At 43.7% G+C, this 18,689-nt stretch overlaps 1 protein-coding gene across 1 annotated transcript in view; it reads left to right on the top strand.

Annotated features, from left to right (window-relative positions):
- Nucleotides 1-18,689, top strand: part of LOC139355386 (ribosomal protein S6 kinase beta-1-like) — a 45,630-nt gene that overhangs the window by 11,299 nt on the left and 15,642 nt on the right. The window contains exons 3-6 of the mRNA XM_071081911.1: nt 1,015-1,105; nt 2,037-2,144; nt 3,262-3,340; nt 8,551-8,658. Coding sequence (XP_070938012.1) covers nt 1,015-1,105; nt 2,037-2,144; nt 3,262-3,340; nt 8,551-8,658 — 386 coding nt within the window. The remainder of the gene's footprint in view (nt 1-1,014; nt 1,106-2,036; nt 2,145-3,261; nt 3,341-8,550; nt 8,659-18,689) is intronic.

Raw genomic sequence — 18,689 nt, 5'->3', positions numbered from 1 at the left:
AGAGTGTAATATTTATTTACATTTGAATCAATAGGTCATTATGCCTTTTCTGTGAAATGAACCTCAAATGCTAGAGTCCCTGAGGTTGTTGAACCACTCGTTATGACAGTCCAATAAAGAAAGCTAAACTTGAACTGAAATGATCTTTGTATAAGGTGGTAAGTTTTTTACTTTCTGGATCAGCGATGATTGATTCATACTGTCTGGCAATTTTATTTCTTTCCTCTAATTGGTAGCATTGGGCAGAATGAGTTACCTTGTTATAGTGACTTTCTGAGACTATTTTCAGAACTCTTCACAGTTCACTGTGATAAAAGCTAGATATTTGGGCCGAGCGTGGTGCCTTACGCCTGTAATCCCAGCACTTTGGGAGGCCGAGACGGGCGGATCACGAGGTCAGGAGATCGAGACCATCCTGGCTAACCCGGTGAAACCCCATCTCTACTAAAAAATACAAAAAAAAAAAACTAGCCGGGTGTGGTGGCGGGCGCCTGTAGTCCCAGCTGCTCGGGAGGCTGAGGCAGGAGAATGGCGTGAACCCGGGAGGCGGAGCTTGCAGTGAGCTGAGATCCGGCCACTGCACTCCAGCCTGGGCGACAGAGCGAGACTCCGTCTCAAAAAAAAATAAAAAAAGGTACAGAATATGTTTATTAGCGTCTGTGTACTTAAACTAGACTTCATAAAACAGTTTTTCCAGGATTTTTCTTTTTCAGGATGGTAGAGGATTCTGTGTATACTTAAAGCTAGAGCCTTAGACAGGTTATTTCACTTTTTTCTCTATCTTTATTTTCTCTTTACTAAATAGATTATATCACTGGCAAAATGTGACTTCGCCCTAACCTTAAACAGTCAGTGTCCCATTTTATGGATGGTACCTTGTTCTTGACATCTGCGAGAAAAGTTTGAGGCAAGAAAAGTTAAATGGAAGGATAGATTAAGGTGTTATATGACATGTCCAAACACTGCACGAACTTGGAATTCTGAGAATAATCATGCTGTAATCTTTCATTGTAGGTCATGTGAAACAAACAGACTTCGGACTATGCAAAGAATCTGTTCATGATGGAACAGTCACACATACATTTTGTGGAACAATAGAAGACATGTGAGCTGCATGTTAAGCATAATTGGTTTGGGGGTAACAGCTAATTTTACCTCTTTTAAGGAATAGTATCTGTTTTCTGTACCCTCATTGACTGTGTATTGGTTTTAAAATTCTAATTCAGATGATATGCAAATGGGTGAAGTTTTAAGCATATTATTTTTCTCACTGTAGGGCCCCTGAAATCTTGATGAGAAGCGGCCACAATCGTGCTGTGGATTGGTGGAGTTATTGTATTAATGTATGACATGCTGACTGGAGCCGTAGGTGCACAGTTAAAAGCTGCACATATTATGGTCTGTGCTGAGTCACTGTAGCAAGAGACCTGTCCTGTGCTTTCTGAAAATGTTACCAGTGGAGTTTGCAAAGCCCAGAGATTTGTTATTAGCAGTTTAACACTAATAATGCTGTATGATTATATGGGATCCCATACTTTCAGAAACATTTTCATTTAAATGATCTATGTCATGGCAGGCCTGTGAAATAGATGTTGAACAGATAATGTCCTTATTTTATAAATGGAGAAACTGAAGCATAAAATCACATAGCTCACTTATTATCACACAGCAAGTTAATGGTGGAAACACAGGCTTCCTTCCAGGACACTGCTACTTCCTCTGTCCTGTTGCTTAAAACTGCGCGCCTGCCGGGCACAGTGGTGCATGCCTGTAGCCCAAGCTACTCAGGAGGCTGAGGTGGGAGGATCATTTGAGCCAAGGATTATTAATAGAATCTAGCCTTGACAACATAGTGAGACCCTGTCTCTAAAACAAAATAAAGGTCTTTAGCAGTTAGCCCATTTCACAGCATACATTTGTGATCTCCATGCATAACTAATTCAGGAAATGGATAATATTGTTATTTAAAATTTGTTTCTTATATGCTAATATTTTTCACTCCCTGCTAATATTTTTCACTTGTCTTCTACTCTTAGCCCCCATTCACTGGGGAGAATAGAAGGAAAACAACTGACAACATCCTCAAATGTAAACTCAGTTTGCCTCCCTACCTCACACAAGAAGCCAGAGATCTGCTTAAAAAGGTAAAGTTCTTAAATGGTCACCAACACTATAAGATTCAATGACTAGGATTTAACTAGATAGAATTTAATGTATATTTTGAATAATATATATTGAACAAAAAAAGTCTTCAGTTTTTGAAGGCGAAGTACAGATTTGTCTAACGACTTTCTTTTCATATTGTTTTTTGTAATTCTTTTTTATTTTTTTTTTGAGACAGAGTCTCGCTCTGTCACCCAGGCTGGAGTGCAGTGGTGCAATCTTGGCTCACTGCAACCTCAGCCCCCGGGTTCAAGCGATTCTCCTGCCTCAGCCTCTCCAGTAGCCAGGATTACAGGCGACCGCCAGCACGCCTGGCTAATTTTTGTATTTTTAATAGAGACGGGGTTCCACCATGTTGGTCAGGCTGGTCTGGAATTCCTGACCGCAGTTGATCTACCTGCCTTGGCCTCCCAAAGTGCTGGGATTACAGACCCTTAAACAATTATTCAGTAGTAATTAGTAAACTCTTTTCTTTCTGAGATGGAGTCTTGCCCTGTCATCCAGGCTGGAGTGCAATGGCATGATCTTGGCTCACTGCAACCTCCGCCTCCCAGGTTCCAGTGATTGTCCTGCCTCAGTCTCCCTAGTAACTGGGATTACAGGTGTGCACCACCATGCCAGGCTAATTTTTGTATTTTTAGTAGAGAAGGGGTTTCACCATGTTGGCCAGGCTGGTCTCAAACTCCCAGCCTCAGTTGAACCACCTGCCTAGGCCTCCTAAAGTGCTGGGATTACAGGCATGAGCCACTGTGCCCGGCCAATAAACTATATTTTCTCAAGGCAAAGTAGACAAGCAAAGTCTAAAAAGGAAAAAAATCAGTTTGACTAAGGTTCTTTATCCAGGCTTTTTTTTCCTCTTTCAAGCTGCTCCTCGTCTGGGAGCTGGGCCTGGGGACGCTGGAGAAGCTCAAGTAGGGATTGGCATGTTTGGTGTTTTGTGGGGAAGATAGTGCTAGTTTTATGTATTTCTCAGGGTTATATGTAGTTGCTTATAAGTTTAGCTTATTTTGTGACTTGTAACTTCAAAAAGGTGATTAATTTCTCAATCCAGCAAAGTCTATTCCCCTCAACTTTTCTTTCTGCTTTTTTTTCCCCTAGGCTCATCCATTCTTTAGACACGTTAACTGGGAAGAACTTCTGGCTGGAAAGGTGGAGCCCCCCCTTTAAACCTCTGTTGGTGTGTATACATGAAAGCATATAATTGGGTGCAGGGGCTCATACCTGTAATCCCAAAACTTTAAAGGGCCGAGGTGGGAGGATTGTTTGAAGCCAGGCGTTCAAGACCAGCATGGGCAACATAACAAGACTCCATCTCTACAAAACATTTATAAGTTAGCTGGGCTGGGCGCGGTGGCTCACGCCTGTAATCCCAGCACTTTGGGAGCCTGAGGCGGGCGGATCACAAGGTCAGGAGATCAAGACCATCCTAGCAAACACTGTGAAACCCAGTCTCTATTAAAAATACAAAAAATTAGCCGGGCGTGGTGGTGGGCGCCTGTAGTCCCAGCTACTCAGGAGACGGAGGCAGGAGAATGGCGTGAACCCGGGAGGCGGAGCTTGCAGTGAGCCGACATCGGGCCACTGCACTCCAGCCTGGGCGACAGAGCGAGACTCCATCTCAAAAAAAAAGTTAGCTGGGTGTGGTGGCATGTGCCTGTAAGTCCCAGCTACTTGAGAGGCTGAAGCAGGAGGATCGCTTGAGACTTTTTTAGAATAAGAAAAATCGCGGCTGGGCGCGGTGGCTCACGCCTGTAATCCCGGCACTTGGGGAGGCCGAGGCGGGCGGATGACGAGGTCAGGAGATGGAGACCATCCTGGCTAACACGGTGAAACCCCGAATCTACTAAAAATACAAAAAATTAGCCGGGTGTGGTGGCGGGCGCCTGTAGTCCCAGCTACTCAGGAGACTGAGGCAGGAGAATGGCGTGAACCCAGGAGGCGGAGCTTGCAGTGAGCGGAGATGGGGCCACTGCACTCCAGCCTGGGCGACAGAGCGAGACTCTGTCTCAAAAAAAAAAAAAAAAAAAAAAGAAAAAAGAAAAGAAAAGAAAAAAAAAGGAAAAATCTCAGAGAGACAGAAACATTATTTTCATTAGCAGTTCAGAGATCTTTGGTTTATCATCTTTGTTTTTCAGCATCTTTGTTTTTATTTTTTATTTATTTTATTTTATTTTGAGACGGAGTCTCACTCTGTCACCCAGGAACCCAGCATGGAGTGCAGTAGCACGATCACAGTTCAAAACAGCCTCGACCTCCCCAGAATCAGGTGATTCTCTCACCTTAGCTTCCGGAATAGCTGCGACTACAGACACGTGTCACCATGCCTGGCTAATTTTTTGCAGAAACAGGCTTTCACCATGTCACCCAGGCTGGTCTCGAACTCCTGGACTCAAGTGATCCACCCACCTCAGCCTGTCAAAGTGCTGGGATTACAGGTGTGAGCTTCTGCACCCAGCCAAGCATCTTTTATTTTTGTACTGTTTTTTAAAGAACTAAAGCCAGTGGCAGTTGACTGTATGAGCTATTTTTAAGTCAGTTTTCTAAGACAATTAAATATTTCAGGTAGTTGGGACTTTTCTTTTATTGGTTTATTTTATTTTGCTTAATTTAACCATTTTAAATATGATTTTCTGGGAATTCTTTCTTCAAACTATAGAATATATGTGCATTCGTTTGCTAGGCTTGCTGCAACAAAGTACCACAAACCGGGTGGCTGAGACAACAGAAATTCATTATCTCATAGATCTGGAGACTAGAAGTTCTACATCATGTTGTTAGAGTTGGTTTCTTTGACGACTGTGAGGAACTGTATGTTCCTTGCCTCTCCCCTGGCTTCTGGTGGTTTGCTGTAATCTCTGTCATTCTTTGGCTTGTAGGTGCATCACCCGGATCTCTGTCTTCATGTTCACATGGTGTTCTACCTGTGTGCATATCTGTGGCCAAATTTCCCCTTTTTGTAAGGATACCAGGCATACTGGATTAGGGTTCCTCTCTACTCCAGTAGGACCTCATCTTCACTAATTACCTCTGCAATAACCCTTTCCAAATAAGCTCACATTCTGAGGAGCTAGAGGTTAGAATTTCAACATACGAATTTTTTGGGGGGTGGGTAAGGCACATGCTTCAACCCATAGCAATATGTTTATGAGTAAATGAGTTAGTATGTTAGTTATTGTCTTTCTCCCACCTCAGAATCTGAGAAAATACAGTTTCTTTTTCCATTCCTTGGGATGTAGGTGGAGAAGGAGGAGGATGATGATGGTGATTATTTTTTGGTCATGGAGCATAATGTGACCCACTTTAAAAAGCAACAGACAATTTTAAGGAGGAGAACTGTCATACACCTACCGCCCAGCTTAAAAAATGATTAGGTCATCTTGTTTAAACATAACTGCCGTCCCAGCATCACACCTCAGAAGTTGACAGTTTGCCCAGTTTTTTTTTTTTTTTTTTTTCTTTTTTTGAGATAGGATATTTCTCTGTTGCCCAGGCTGGAGTGCAGTGGCATGATCATGGCTCATGGCAGCCTCAAGCTCCCAGGCTCAAGGGATCCTCCGGTATAGCTGGGACCACAGGGGTGTATCACCACACCCAGCTAGTTTTTTGAATTTTTCTAGAGATGAGGTTTCCCTGTGTTGCCCCACCTAATTTTGTTGTTGTTGTTCCATTCTTTTTTTTTTCTCGTCCTGTTTGTGAGGATTTAATCAAGGTCTGTATATAACTTGGTTACTATGTCTCTTAGGTCTCTTGTCATTTACAGATTCCCCTTGTGATTTACTGACGAAACCGGGTCATTTGTCCTGTAGAACTCTCAAATTTTGATTTTGCTGATATTATCCCCATAGTTTCACTGACCATGTTCATCTGTTCCCTGAATTTCCAAAAACTGGTAGTTAAATTTAGGTGGTTGATCTGATTCAGATTAAACTCTCAGTATTACATGCTTTGATCAGGAGGCATAATGTGTAGTTGTGTGTGTGTGTGTGTGTGTGTGTTTGTGATGTTAGTGGTCACTGATCATTGCCTGTGTCAGCATTTCACCACCAGGGTAATTTGGCAATGTCTGGAGACACACTGATTGTCACAGCGTGGGGGAGGGAACACCATAGGTACCTTCAGGGGTAAGAGTCGGCACAGCACAGCCCCCTACAGCAAAGTATTAATAGGCCTAAAAAGTCAGCAGCACTGAGGTTGAGAAACTCTGGCCTACTTTTATAATTTCATCAGGTGTTCGTGAAATGGTCTTATTCTAACTGTTATTTCTTCCTTCTTTGTTAGCTGGAATTCTTTCATAAAGAGAAAGTCTTTGATCACTTAGTTACTCAAGGTGTACTTCACACAGGAAAGACAGGATGTATGTTTGATTCTTTCCTAGTTTTCAGAATAATGAATTAGTTCCCTAGCATCTTCCAAAATTGACCAATGAACTTTTTGTGTGTGATTTTTTCTTTTTTAGTACATTATAAACTTACACATTTGAACATATTTGTGTTTCATTTCATTGCATTTGTTTTTATTTTATTTTTATTTATTCATTTGTTGTTTTGAGGCAGGGTCTTCCTCTGTCACCCAAGCCGTAGTGCAGTGGTATAATCTCTGCCCACTGCAGCCTTGATTCCTGGCCTCCAGCAATCCTCCCACCTCAGCCTCTTGAGTAGCGGGGACCACAGGTACACCACCATGCCCAGCTAATGTTTGTGTTTCTGGGAGAGACTGGGTTTTGCCATGTTCACCAGGCTGGCCTTCAACTCCTGGGCTCAAAAGCAATCCGCCTGCCTCTGCCTCCCAAAGTGCTGGGATGATGGGTGTGAGCCCCCGCACTGGCAGTTGTCTTTATTGATGCTCAGTTTTTCCCTTCGTTGAATGCTGGCTGCAGTGAACGCTGGGTGCGTCTTCATGTTGGTTTCTGAGTCCTTTTGACATGAGCACATGGGCCGGTGTTGTACCAGAGAGCAAAATAAGGAAACTGGTGTTCTGTGCTTATCTCGTGCATTTCCCCACACCTGGAATCAGCCGCTCCTCCAGGGAGTGCGGTTCACAGTCTGGGCTCTGGGAGAATTATAAGGTCAGTGTGGTCACCTTTTAGTATGAAGTCAGATATTCTAAATTATTATTTACTTCCTACATTCGGCCCAGGAGTCTAACCAGATAGTTTGGGAAAGAGAGAAGGAATTAAATAAATCAATCTCATGGTTAGCACTGAAGTGATAACTACACTTTCACAGGGAAATATAACTTATAACCCATGCAGAATAGAGAATTATTTTTGCTCCTTTAGATTTCTAAAGGAATGAAATAATCTGTGGGAAGAAACTGTAACTGGAGCATCTTACCAGTTAAACACGTGATTTAAAAAATTCATGTTTAGGCCGGGCGCGGTGGCTCAAGCCTGTAATCCCAGCACTTTGGGAGGCCGAGGCGGGTGGATCACGAGGTCAGGAGATCGAGACTATCCTGGGTAACATGGTGAAACCCCGTCTCTACTAAAAATACAAAACACTAGCCGGGTGTGGTGGCGGGCGCCTGTAGTCTTAGCTACTTGGGAGGCTGAGGCGGGAGAATGGCGTGAACCCGGGAGGCGGAGCTTGCAGTGAGCCGAGATCACGCCACTGCACTCCAGCCTGGGAGACACAGCGAGACTCCGTCTCAAAAAAAAAAAAAAAATTCATGTTTTATTTCTGCTTCAGTAGTTTTTCAGGTTTATTACAAACCTGCAGTAGCCAACTGAACTAATTATCTCTACACAGGGATTTAGCCAGTGGACTAGGCACACTGAAGCTTTGTGAGAGGGGAAATTGGTATTCACATTTTTTCCAGCTTGTTCGGAGTTCGATATACTCACTTTTTTTTTTAATTGAGACAGACTCTCACACTGTCGCCTGGGCTGGTGTGCAGTGGCACGATCTGTGCTTGCTGCAACCTCTGCCTCCCAGGTTCAAGCAATTCTCCTGCCTCAGCCTGCCGGGTAGCTAGAAGTACAGGCGCCCACCACCACGCCTGGCTAATATTTTGTATTTTTAGTACAGATGGGGTTTCGCTATATTGGCCAGGCTGGTCTCGAACTCCTGACCTTGTGATCTGCCAGCCTCAGCCTCCCAAAGTGCTGGGATTACAGGCATGAGCCACCATGTCCAGTTGCTATATTCACATTTTTAATAGGAATAACTGTATTCTAAAATCTATTTGAGTGGAAGTTTAAGATTTGAACATGTAATTTGACTCAGTACTTTCCACCTGCATTTTTTTCTTCATTCTGTGCCTGCTAAGACTATTCTAATACTTTATTGTAGTTAACTGCTGCGAAAAGAGCTCCCAGAGCTTACGGTGCATTTGATTGATGTCATATGGACTATTTATTATTTTCTAAATTATTTTGTTTGTATAAAGCAATCTGAAGAGGATGTAAGTCAGTTTGATTCCAAGTTTACACATCAAACACCTGTCGACAGCCCAGAGGACTCAACTCTCAGTGAAAGCGCCAATCAAGCCTTTCTAGTAAGTGAAAGAATTTCCATGTAGTCATGGGAAATTTTAAGTATGAGGATGGGCTCTTGGATAAGAAAATTCAATTTGCTTGCTTTGCAGTTCATGTAGATAACCTGGCCCACTATTTTTTTTTTAAAATAAGCCATGCTTTTATAACTTCTTGATACCTACAAAACTGATTTCCATAAGACAACGTTTTATTTTAGCAATTAGAGTGGGAAGGTACAATTCTTTGGAGAGTATGATTCCCTTTTTTGGTTGGGCCACAGACTTAAAATGATGTGTGGCTTAGCGTCTCAACTAAAAATTAGTCATAGCAGTGGGGGAGAAAAACCTCACTAACTGCATGTGTTTTATTCCTGAAACAGCTATAGATTTTTGGTACTTCTTTTTTTTGAGACAGGGTCTCACCTTGTAGCGCAGGCTAGGTGTAGGATGTAGTGGTGCGATCACAGTTCTCTGCAGCCTTGACCTCCCAGGCTCAGGTGACCCACCCATTTCAGCCTCGTGAGTACCTGGACTACAGGTGTGTGCCACATCCAGCTAAGTTTTTATTATTTTGTAGAGACAGAGTCTCGCTATTTTACTCCTGGTCTCAAGCTATCTTCCCGCCTCGGCTTCCCAAAGTGCCAAAATTATAGGGATGAGCCATCATTCCTGGCCCTAGTTTTGGTACTCTTTTTTTTTTTGTTTGTTTGTTTGTTTGTTTTTTGAGACGGAGTCTCGCTCTGTCGCCCAGGCTGCAGTGCAGTGGTGCGATCTCGGCTCACTGCAAGCTCCGCCTCCTGGGTTTACGCCATTCTCCTGCCTCAGCCTCCTGAGTAGCTGGGACTACAGGCGCCCGCCACCACGCCCGGCTAATTTTTTGTATTTTTAGTAGAGACGGGGTTTCACCGTGGTCTCGATCTCCTGACCTTGTGATCCGCCCGCCTCGGCCTCCCAAAGTGCTGGGATTAGAGGCGTGAGCCACCGCGCCTGGCCTAGTTTTGGTACTCTTAACATAAGTTAAGAGTAGGGGAATTTTTTTTTTTTTTTTTTTTTTTTTTTTTTTTTTTTTTTTTGATACGGAGTCTCACTGGGTCACCAGGCTGAAGTGCAGTGGCATGATCTCAGCCCACTGCAACCTCCGCCTCCTGGGTTCAAGTGATTCTCCTGCCTCAGCCTCCTGAGTAGCTGGGACTACAGGCACATGCCACTACGCCTAGTTAATTTTTGTATTTTTAGTAGAGACGGGGGTTTCACCATGTTGGCCAGGATGGTCTCGATTTCTTGACCTCGTGATCCTCCCGCCTTGGCCTCCCAAAGTGCTGGGATTACAGGCATAAGCCACCACACCCAGCCTATAGATTATTGTCTTTTAAGACTCTAGGTTTGGGGCAATTGGTTTCATAACAAGATTAACTGATAGCCTAACTGACCAAGTATATGGGGCAGGTAAGAGGAATAGTCTAAGACAAACCTTCATTTCTCAGCATGGATAGATGGATCAATCAACATTGGGAAGCTCTATTAGAATAAGTAAATTGGTGGCATTACCAGAGGAATAGGGAATTTTCTTGAAAGACCAAGTTTAGACAGATATCAGTAATTTGGGCTTGGAAATACTGAGTCTTAGGAGTTCCTGGGAAACATACAGGTGAAGATATCCAGTTGGCAATTTGATATAAGGATCTGGAGATAGAAGATTTGATGTAAAAGCTGTGGCTTTGAATAACATTGCTCATTTATGCGTTTTCAGAACCTTTTTTGTAGATTCTTTGTAGACAGTGTTGTCTACAAATAGAAACAGCTTCTTCCTTTCTGATGCCTATGCCTTTTATTTCTTGCTTTATTATATTAACTGTAACTGCCGATATGATGTTATTAATAAATTAAATGGGAATGGTGACAGTAGACATCTGTGCCGTGCTCCTGATTTTAAGGGGAATATATTCAACCTTTTACCATTAAGGATGTCAGCTCATTTGTTTGTTTCCTTTTTTTTTTTTTTTTGGTGAGACGGAGTCTCACTCTGTCATCCAGGCTGGAGTACAGTGGTGCCATCTTGGCTCACTGCAACCTTTGCAACCTTCGTCCTCAGGGTTCTAGCAATTCTCCTGCCTCAGCCTCCCAAGTAGCTGGGATTTCAGGCAGCTGCCACCACGCCCTGCTAATTTTTTTGTATTTTTAGTAGAGACAGGTTTCTCCATGTTGGCCAGGCTGGTCTCGAACTCCTGACCTCAGGTGATCCACCCACCTTGGCTTCCCAAAGTGCTGGGATTACAGGCATGAGCCACTGTGCCTGGACTGGTTTTTTTTTTTTTTTTTTTTTTTTTTTTTTTGAGATGGAGTCTCACTTTGTCACCCAGGCTAGAGTGCATTGGTGTGATCTTGGCTCACTGCAATTTCCACATCCCAGTTTCAAGCGATTCTCCTGCCTCAGCCTCCCCAGTAGCTGAGATTACAGGTGTCTGCAAGCACACCTGGCTAATTTTGTATTTTTAGTAGAGATGGGGTTTCACCATGTTGGCCAGGTTGGTCTTGAACTCCTGAGCTCAGGTGATCCACCCACCTTGGCTTCCCAAATTACAGGCATGAGCCACCATACCTGGCCTGGACAATTTCTCTTGACCCATCTTCACTAACTCTTTGCTCTATTGGTAATCTTTATCCTATTATTGATACCATCTAGTGAAATTTTTTATTTCGGATATATTTTTTCAGTTTACATTCTGTCAGGTAATGACTTCTAGATTAAATGATATCCCAGGACTTTTTTTTTTTTTTTTTTTTTTTTTTGAGACAGAGTCTTGCTCTGTCTCCCAGCCTGGAGTGCAGTGGCGCGATCTCGGCTCACTGCAAACTCCACCTCCTGTGTTCACGCCATTCTCCTGCCTCAGCCTCCCGAGTGGCTGGGACTACAGGTGCTTGCCAACACGCCCGGCTAATTTTTTGTATTTTCAGTAGAAACGGGGTTTCACAGTGTTTGCTAATTTTTGTAATTTTAGTAGAGATGGGGTTTCACCCTGTTGGCCAGGCTGGCTGGTCTCGAACTCCTGAACTTGTGATCTGCCTGCTTTGGCCTCCCAAAGTGCTGGAATTACAGGCATGAGCCCCGCGCACAGCCACGCCTGAGTTTTTTAAAAGACCCGGGTGTTTATCTGGGATGTGAGCCCCTGTTTCCTTTTAGTGTTTTTAACGTGACTGCTAAAAATTTTAAACTACACATATAGCTCACGTTATATTTCCACTGGACCTTGCTGCTCTGAACTAACAGATGAGGACCATAACACTGGCTTTAAAAATTATGTAATATGGCCTGGCACAAGCCTGTAAACCCAGGAATATAGGGGAACTTGGCCGGGCACTGTGGCTCATGCCTGTAACCCCAGTACTTTGGAAGGCCAAGGCAGGCGGATCACTTGAGGTCAGGAGTTTGAAACCAGCCTGGCTAACATAGTGAAACCCCGTCTCTACTAAAAATGCAAAACAATTAGCTGGGCCTGGTGGTGGACACCTGTAATCCCAGCTACTTGGGAGGCTGAGGCAGGAGAATCGCCTGAACCTAGGAGGTGGAGATTGCAGGGATCTGAGATCGTGCCACTGCACTCCAGCCTGGGCAACAGAGCAAGACTCCATCTCAAAATATAAGAAAGATTAGATAGATAGATAGATAGATAGATAGATAGATAGATAGATAGATAAAAAGGGGAACTTGGAATGGGAGCCATGTGGGAGTAGTGCTGGGTAGGAGGCCTGCTATCTTGTTCCAGGGCTGTCTTGAGTCACAGTCCACCCACGCGGGCTGCTATCATCTCAACAATGGCCATGTTGTAGATTAACTGCCTTGAGGTAATCTCTGGAATTTAGCAGTTGGGTCTTCATGCCTGATATGTTTCAAAATTAGCCCCTGGAATTTCTAAATAAGTGCATAATTACATAAGCGAGCACTGTGCATAAGAGTGTCTATCTGGTGGGAAGGGAGAGAAACAAAGAACTTTATTTATTTATTTATTTATTTATTTTCGAGACAGAGTCTCACTCTGTTGCCCAGGCTGGAGTGCAGCAGCATGATCTCTGCTAATTTTTGTATATTTAGTAGAGATGGGGTTTCACCATGTTGGCCAGGCTGGTCTCGAACTCCTGGCCTCAAGTGATCCACCTGCCTCGGTCTCCCGAAGTGCTGGGATCACAGGCATGAGCCACCAGGCCCAGCCAACAAATAATTTTAAAGTTTGTTTCAAGGCTAAATGTAAGAAAGGAAAAAAGTTTCAAAATGCATTTTGAAGCTGAGCTACTTGGTTACAAATTGATGCTTTTATTTCTGTAGGATAGATTTCCAAAACAGACTGGTAGCTTAAATGCTATTTTCCAAATTGGCTTTAGCAATTTATATTCCCACCAGCATGTGTGGTGTCCTTTATTCATGCTTTCAGTATGAGGTATAATTACTCTTTTTGTTTGTTTGAGACAGGGTTTCTTTCACTCTGTTACGGCTGGAATGCAGTGGCATGATCTCAGCTGACTGCAACCTCCACTTCTTGGCTTAAGGGATCCCCCAGCCTCAGCCTCCCAAGAAGCAGGGACCACAGGCATGAGCTACCATGGCCAGCTCATTTTTGTATTTCTTGTAGAGACAGGTTTTCACCATGATGTCAAGGCTGGTCTCGAACTCCTGAGCTCAAAGTTCTCTGCCTCCCTTGGCCTCCCAAAGTGCTGGGATTACAGGCATGAGCCACCGTGCCTGGCGCAGATATGGTTACTCTTTATAACTTTTGCCAATCATTGAAAAGTGGCATCTCTTTCTTGTTTTAATTTGCTTTTTCCTGAATAGTGAGGCTGAGCAGTGTCTTTTTATATTTTTATTGACTATTTGAATTTCCTCTTCTGCAATTTGCCTATTTGCAGCCTTTGTCCATTTTTCTATTAGTCATTAGTTTCTTTCTAATTAATTTGTAGAAACTGTTTATATGTTACAGACTTTCATTCATGTGTGTTACAAATATTTTCCCAATCTATTGTTTTTTTCTTAATTTTGTTTATGCTTTCACCATGGAAAAAACTTAACTTTCATATAGTCACTTTCCTTTGTGATTCCTCTTAATCAAGTTGTCTTCATACACACTTCTTCACTTTTGTTTTTATTATTTTATACTTAGATATCTAATGCATTTCAAGTTATATTATCTTACGTTATATGACATAGTGGCTGATTGACCCAAATTTGCAGTCAACTCTATAAAATAGAATCTCTACTACAATGCCTTAATCAAATAGGGGTCAGGCGTGGTGGCTTACGCCTGTAATCCCAGCACTTTGGGAAGCCGAGGTGGGCGGATTACCTGAGGTCGGGGGTTTAAGACCAGCCTGACCAACATGGAGAAACCCTATGTCTAGTAAAAATACAAAATCGACCAGGCATGGTGGCTCACGCCTTTAATCCCAGCACTTTGGGAGGCCGAGGCGAGTGGATCACGAGGTCAGGAGATGGAAACCATCCTGGCTAACACGGTGAAACCCCATCTCTACTAAAAAATACAAAAAATTAGCCAGGCATGGTGGTGGGCGCCTGTGGTCCCAGCTACTTGGGAGGCTGAGGCAGGAAAATCACTTGAACCCAGGAGGCAGAGGTTGCGGTGAGCTGAGATCACACCATTGCACTCCAGCCTGGACAATAACAGCGAAAGTCTGTCTCAAAAAAACAAACATGCAACCAAACAAATAATAGCCATTCTGACTGGTGTGAGATGGTATCTCATCATGGTTTTGCTTTGCATTTCTCTAATGACCAGTGATGTTGAGCTCTTTCTCATGTTTGTTGGCCACATGTATGCCTTCTTTTGGAGTGTCTCTTCATGTCCTTTGCCCACTTTTTAATGGGGCTGTTTGGTTTTTTCTTATAAATTTGTGTAAGTACCTTATAGATGCTTGATGTTAGACCTTTGTCAGAAGGATGGATTGCAAAAATCTTCTCCCATTCTGTAGGTTGTCTATTCACTCTGATGATAGTTTCTTTTCCTGTGCAGAAGCTCTTTAATTAGATCCCATCTGTCAATATTTGCTTTTGTTGCAATTGCCTTTGGTGTCTTCATCATGAAATCTTTGCTTGTGCCTATGTCCTGAGCAGTATTGCCTAGATTTTCTTCTAGGGATTTTTTGTTTGTTTTTGAGAGGGAGTTTCACTCTTGTCACCCAGCCTTGAGTGCAATGGCGCCATCTTGGCGTACTGCAACCTCCACCTCCTGGTTTCAAGCAATTCTCCTGCCTCAGCCTCCTGAGTAGCTGAGATTACAGGCACATGCCACTATGCCCAGCTAATTTTGTGTTTTTAGTAGAGACAAGGTTTCACCATGTTGGCCAGGCTGGTCTAGAACTCCCGACCTCAGGTGATCTGCCCTCTTTAACCTTCTAAAGTGCTGAGATTACAGGCATGAGCCATCGCGCCCGGCCCTTTTCTAGGGTATTTATAGTTTGGGGTTTAACATTTAGGTCTTTAATCTATAATTTTTTTTGTTTTTATTTTTATTTTTATTTTCATTTTTGAGACAGGATCTCACTCTGTTACCCAGATTGGAGTGCAGTGGCACAATCTCAGTTTACTGCAACCTCTACTTCACAGGCTCAGGTGATTCTCCTGCCTTAGCCTCCCGAGTAGCTGGGATTACAGGTACCTGCCACCACACCAAGATAATTTCTGTATTCTTAGAAGACACAGGGTTTTACCATGTTGGCCAGGCTGGTCTCAAACTCCTGACCTCAAATGATCTACCTGCCTCAGCCTCCCAAAGTTCTGGGATTACAGCCACCATGCCCCACCTAATATATCTTGAGTTGATTTTTGTATACGGTGTAAGGAAGGGTTCCAGTTTCAGTTTTCTTTACATGGCTAGCCAGTTCTCCCAGCACCACTTATTAAATAGAGAATACTTTCCTCATTGCTTGTTTCAGTCAGGTTTGTCAAAAATCAGATGGTTGGCCAGGCATGGTGGCTTATGCCTGTAATCCCAGCACTTTGGGAGGCCGAAGGGGGTGGATCACGAGTTCAGGAGATCAACAGCATCCTGGCTAACACGGTGAAACCCCATCTCCTGGGTTCAAGTGATTCTCCTGCCTCAGCCTCCTGAGTAGCTGGAACTACGGGCGCCCACCACCATGCCCAGCTAATTTTTGTATTTTTAGTAGAGACGGGGTTTCGCCATGTTGGCCAGGCTGGTCTTGGACTTCTGACATCAGGTGATCCGTCACCTCAGCCTCCCAAAGTGCTGGGATTACATATGTGAGCCACCGCACCTGGCCCAGGGCAGCTCTGAAGGACTCTCCAACCTACAGACGGTGCTGTAGACTCAGTGGAAGCCTCTCCTCCAACTGCTTATAGTTGAACGTCTCCCCTTCACGAGCTCGCCTTCCTCACTTCTCATAGGTGTTGTTCTTTAGACAGAAGTTGCCAGATTTGACAAATATAAACACCACACGCCCAGTGAAATTTGAATTTCAGATAAGTAAGAATAACTTTTAATATAAACATGTCCGACATATTGCACTCTTCGTTTATCTGAAGTGCAAACTTAACTGGGCATGCTATATTTTATCTGGCAACCCTGTTCCTAAAGCACTCCCAAAGACATTTCCTACGTGACTCAGAGTAAATCTCAGTCTCAGAGTCAGTTTCCCAGGGAAGCTAATTTATGACAGTTGGTATCAGGAGTTCTCATGAGAAGCAGATGATGGGATTATAGAGCTGTTTCACCCAACAGCCGGCTTACAATAAACACCTGATCAAACCCGTGGCAAGAGGTTGTGGTATAATTATTAAAACCTCCAGCCAGGTGCAGTAGCCCATGCCTGTAATCCCAGCACTTTAGGCGGCCAAGGCAGGTGGATTGCTTGTGCTCAGGAGTTCAAGACCAGCCTGGGCAACATAGCAAAACCCCATCTCTACCAAAAAAAAAAAAAAAAAAAAAAAAAAAAAAAAAAAAAAAAAAATTGCCAGGCACAGTGGCTTATGCCCAGCATGATTATTAAAACCTCCATCCAGGTGCAGTAGCCCATGCCTGTAATCCCAGCAATTTGGAAGGTCGAGGCAGGTGGATCACAAGGTCAGGAGTTCGAGAGCAGACTGACCAACATACTGAAACCCCGTCTCTACTAAAACTATAAAAATTAGCCGGGTATGGTGGCACATACCTGTAATCTCAGCTACTCGGGAGGCTGAGGCAGGAGAATCCCTTGAATCCGGTGGGTGGAGGTTGCAGTGAGCCAAGATCACACCCCTTCACTCCAGCCTGGGCAAAACAACAAGATTTCATCTCAAAAAAAAAAAAAAAAAAAGAAATAAAGAAAATAAAAGAAAAAAAACGGAATGCATTGGCCAGATTAATGGCTAATAATAGCTACACAGCTAAAGCCATGTTAATCTGCTCTAACAAAAATACCATCAGTTGAAACCGGAAGGTGGAGGTTGCAGTGAGCCAAGATCGCGCCACCGCACTCCAATCTGGGCAACAAGAGCAAAACTCTGTCTCAAAAAAAAAAAAAAAAAAAAAAATTAGCCAGATATGGTGGCACACACCTGTAGTCCCAGCTACTCGGAAGGCTGAGGTGGATCACTTGAGCTTGGGAAGCAGAGGTTGCAGTGAGCCGAGATGGTGCTGCTGTACTCCAGCCTGGACAACAGAGCAAGACTGTCTCAGAGAAACAAGAAAACCAAACCAAACCAAAACAACAACAACAAACCTCCCAGCAGCAGGGAACTGGAATGGGAAACTGATGGGAGAGAATAGACTGGAGAGGAATTTGAGAGTTTCAAGGGCAACAGTAATTATATTAACATAAGGACTTGAGAATTGGATGGCTGTTTCTTCTGGCTCTTGCTGCATTGGAGAAAGACATGAAAGGCTGAGGGTGATTAATCGCCTGTAAGTTGAAGTGTGAAAACCAGAGGCCCTCCTTGGCAGCATATAAAGAGACTCATCGCCTGCAATGGGAGAGCAGAAAAGCCTGAGGAACAGGACCAGGCCTTCATCATAAGAGCAGCAAAGTTCCAAAGAAGGTTGTGTTCTCTATCATGTTCAGGTCCAGTATACGCCAAAGGAGCTGCAGGACCTAGATCACAGATTCCAGCAGGAGCCGGGAAAGTACATCTGGCATTGTATCTTGAGGGTGGTGGATCAAGGAGCACTGAATAAATTTGGATAACAGAGGTTATCAATGTGGGACCAATAGCCTGTGATACAAAATGTAACAACTATTGAAGATCCCAGGAGATGGTGCTATTAAGCTGCTCGGTTGCCTTTCAAAGTTTGGGAAAAGCAACGGTCCATTGTAAGTGAAGTAGAAACGCTCGAACTATCATGGACTATGGTGGAGGAAGGGATAAAAGACTGAGTGTGGTGGGCACATTAGAGTGGATATTCTGCATAATGCCAGCCTACCATGGCATGGGAGGGTCTAGAGGGCACTCTTTACAAAGCAGTAAGGAATGTGCTGACTGAGGGGCACTGGTATTGTTGGGAAACTCACTGAGGCTGTTACATATGGGTCAGTGTTCATGGTAGCAAATGCTGCCACAGAACGGGCAGGATCCTGTCAGGGACTAGCATTTAACCCTCAGATGCAAGCTGGGCACACTTAGCACAATGAGTGACACCAGGGAGGATCAGATTCAAGGAGAGCTATGGAGAAAATTAATAAGAATATGAATTTTTGGCTGGGCGTGGTGGCTCACGCCTGTAATCCCAGCACTCTGGGAGACCAAGGTGGGCAGATCATGAGGTCAGGAGATGGAGACCATCCAGGCCAACATGGTGAAACCCTGTCTCTACTAAAAATACAGAAATGAGCTGGGTGTGGTGGCGCATGCCTGTAATCCCAGCTACTCAAGAGGCTACGGTAGGAGAATCACTTGAACCCGGGAGGCAAAGGCTGCAATGAGTCGAGATTGCGTCACTGCAGTCCATCCTGGCAACAGAGTGAGAATCCATCTCAAAAAAAAAAAAAAATTAATTTGTAGCATTTAACAAAAATGCCATTTCAAATCAGTGGGGAAAAGATGTACTACTCAA

Source organism: Macaca nemestrina, chromosome 17, assembly GCF_043159975.1.
Source record: "Macaca nemestrina isolate mMacNem1 chromosome 17, mMacNem.hap1, whole genome shotgun sequence".
In the NCBI taxonomy this organism is placed as follows: Eukaryota; Metazoa; Chordata; class Mammalia; order Primates; family Cercopithecidae; genus Macaca; species Macaca nemestrina.
The sequence above is the reverse complement of the archived record's forward strand: the minus strand, read 5'-3'. Positions and strand labels throughout refer to the sequence as shown.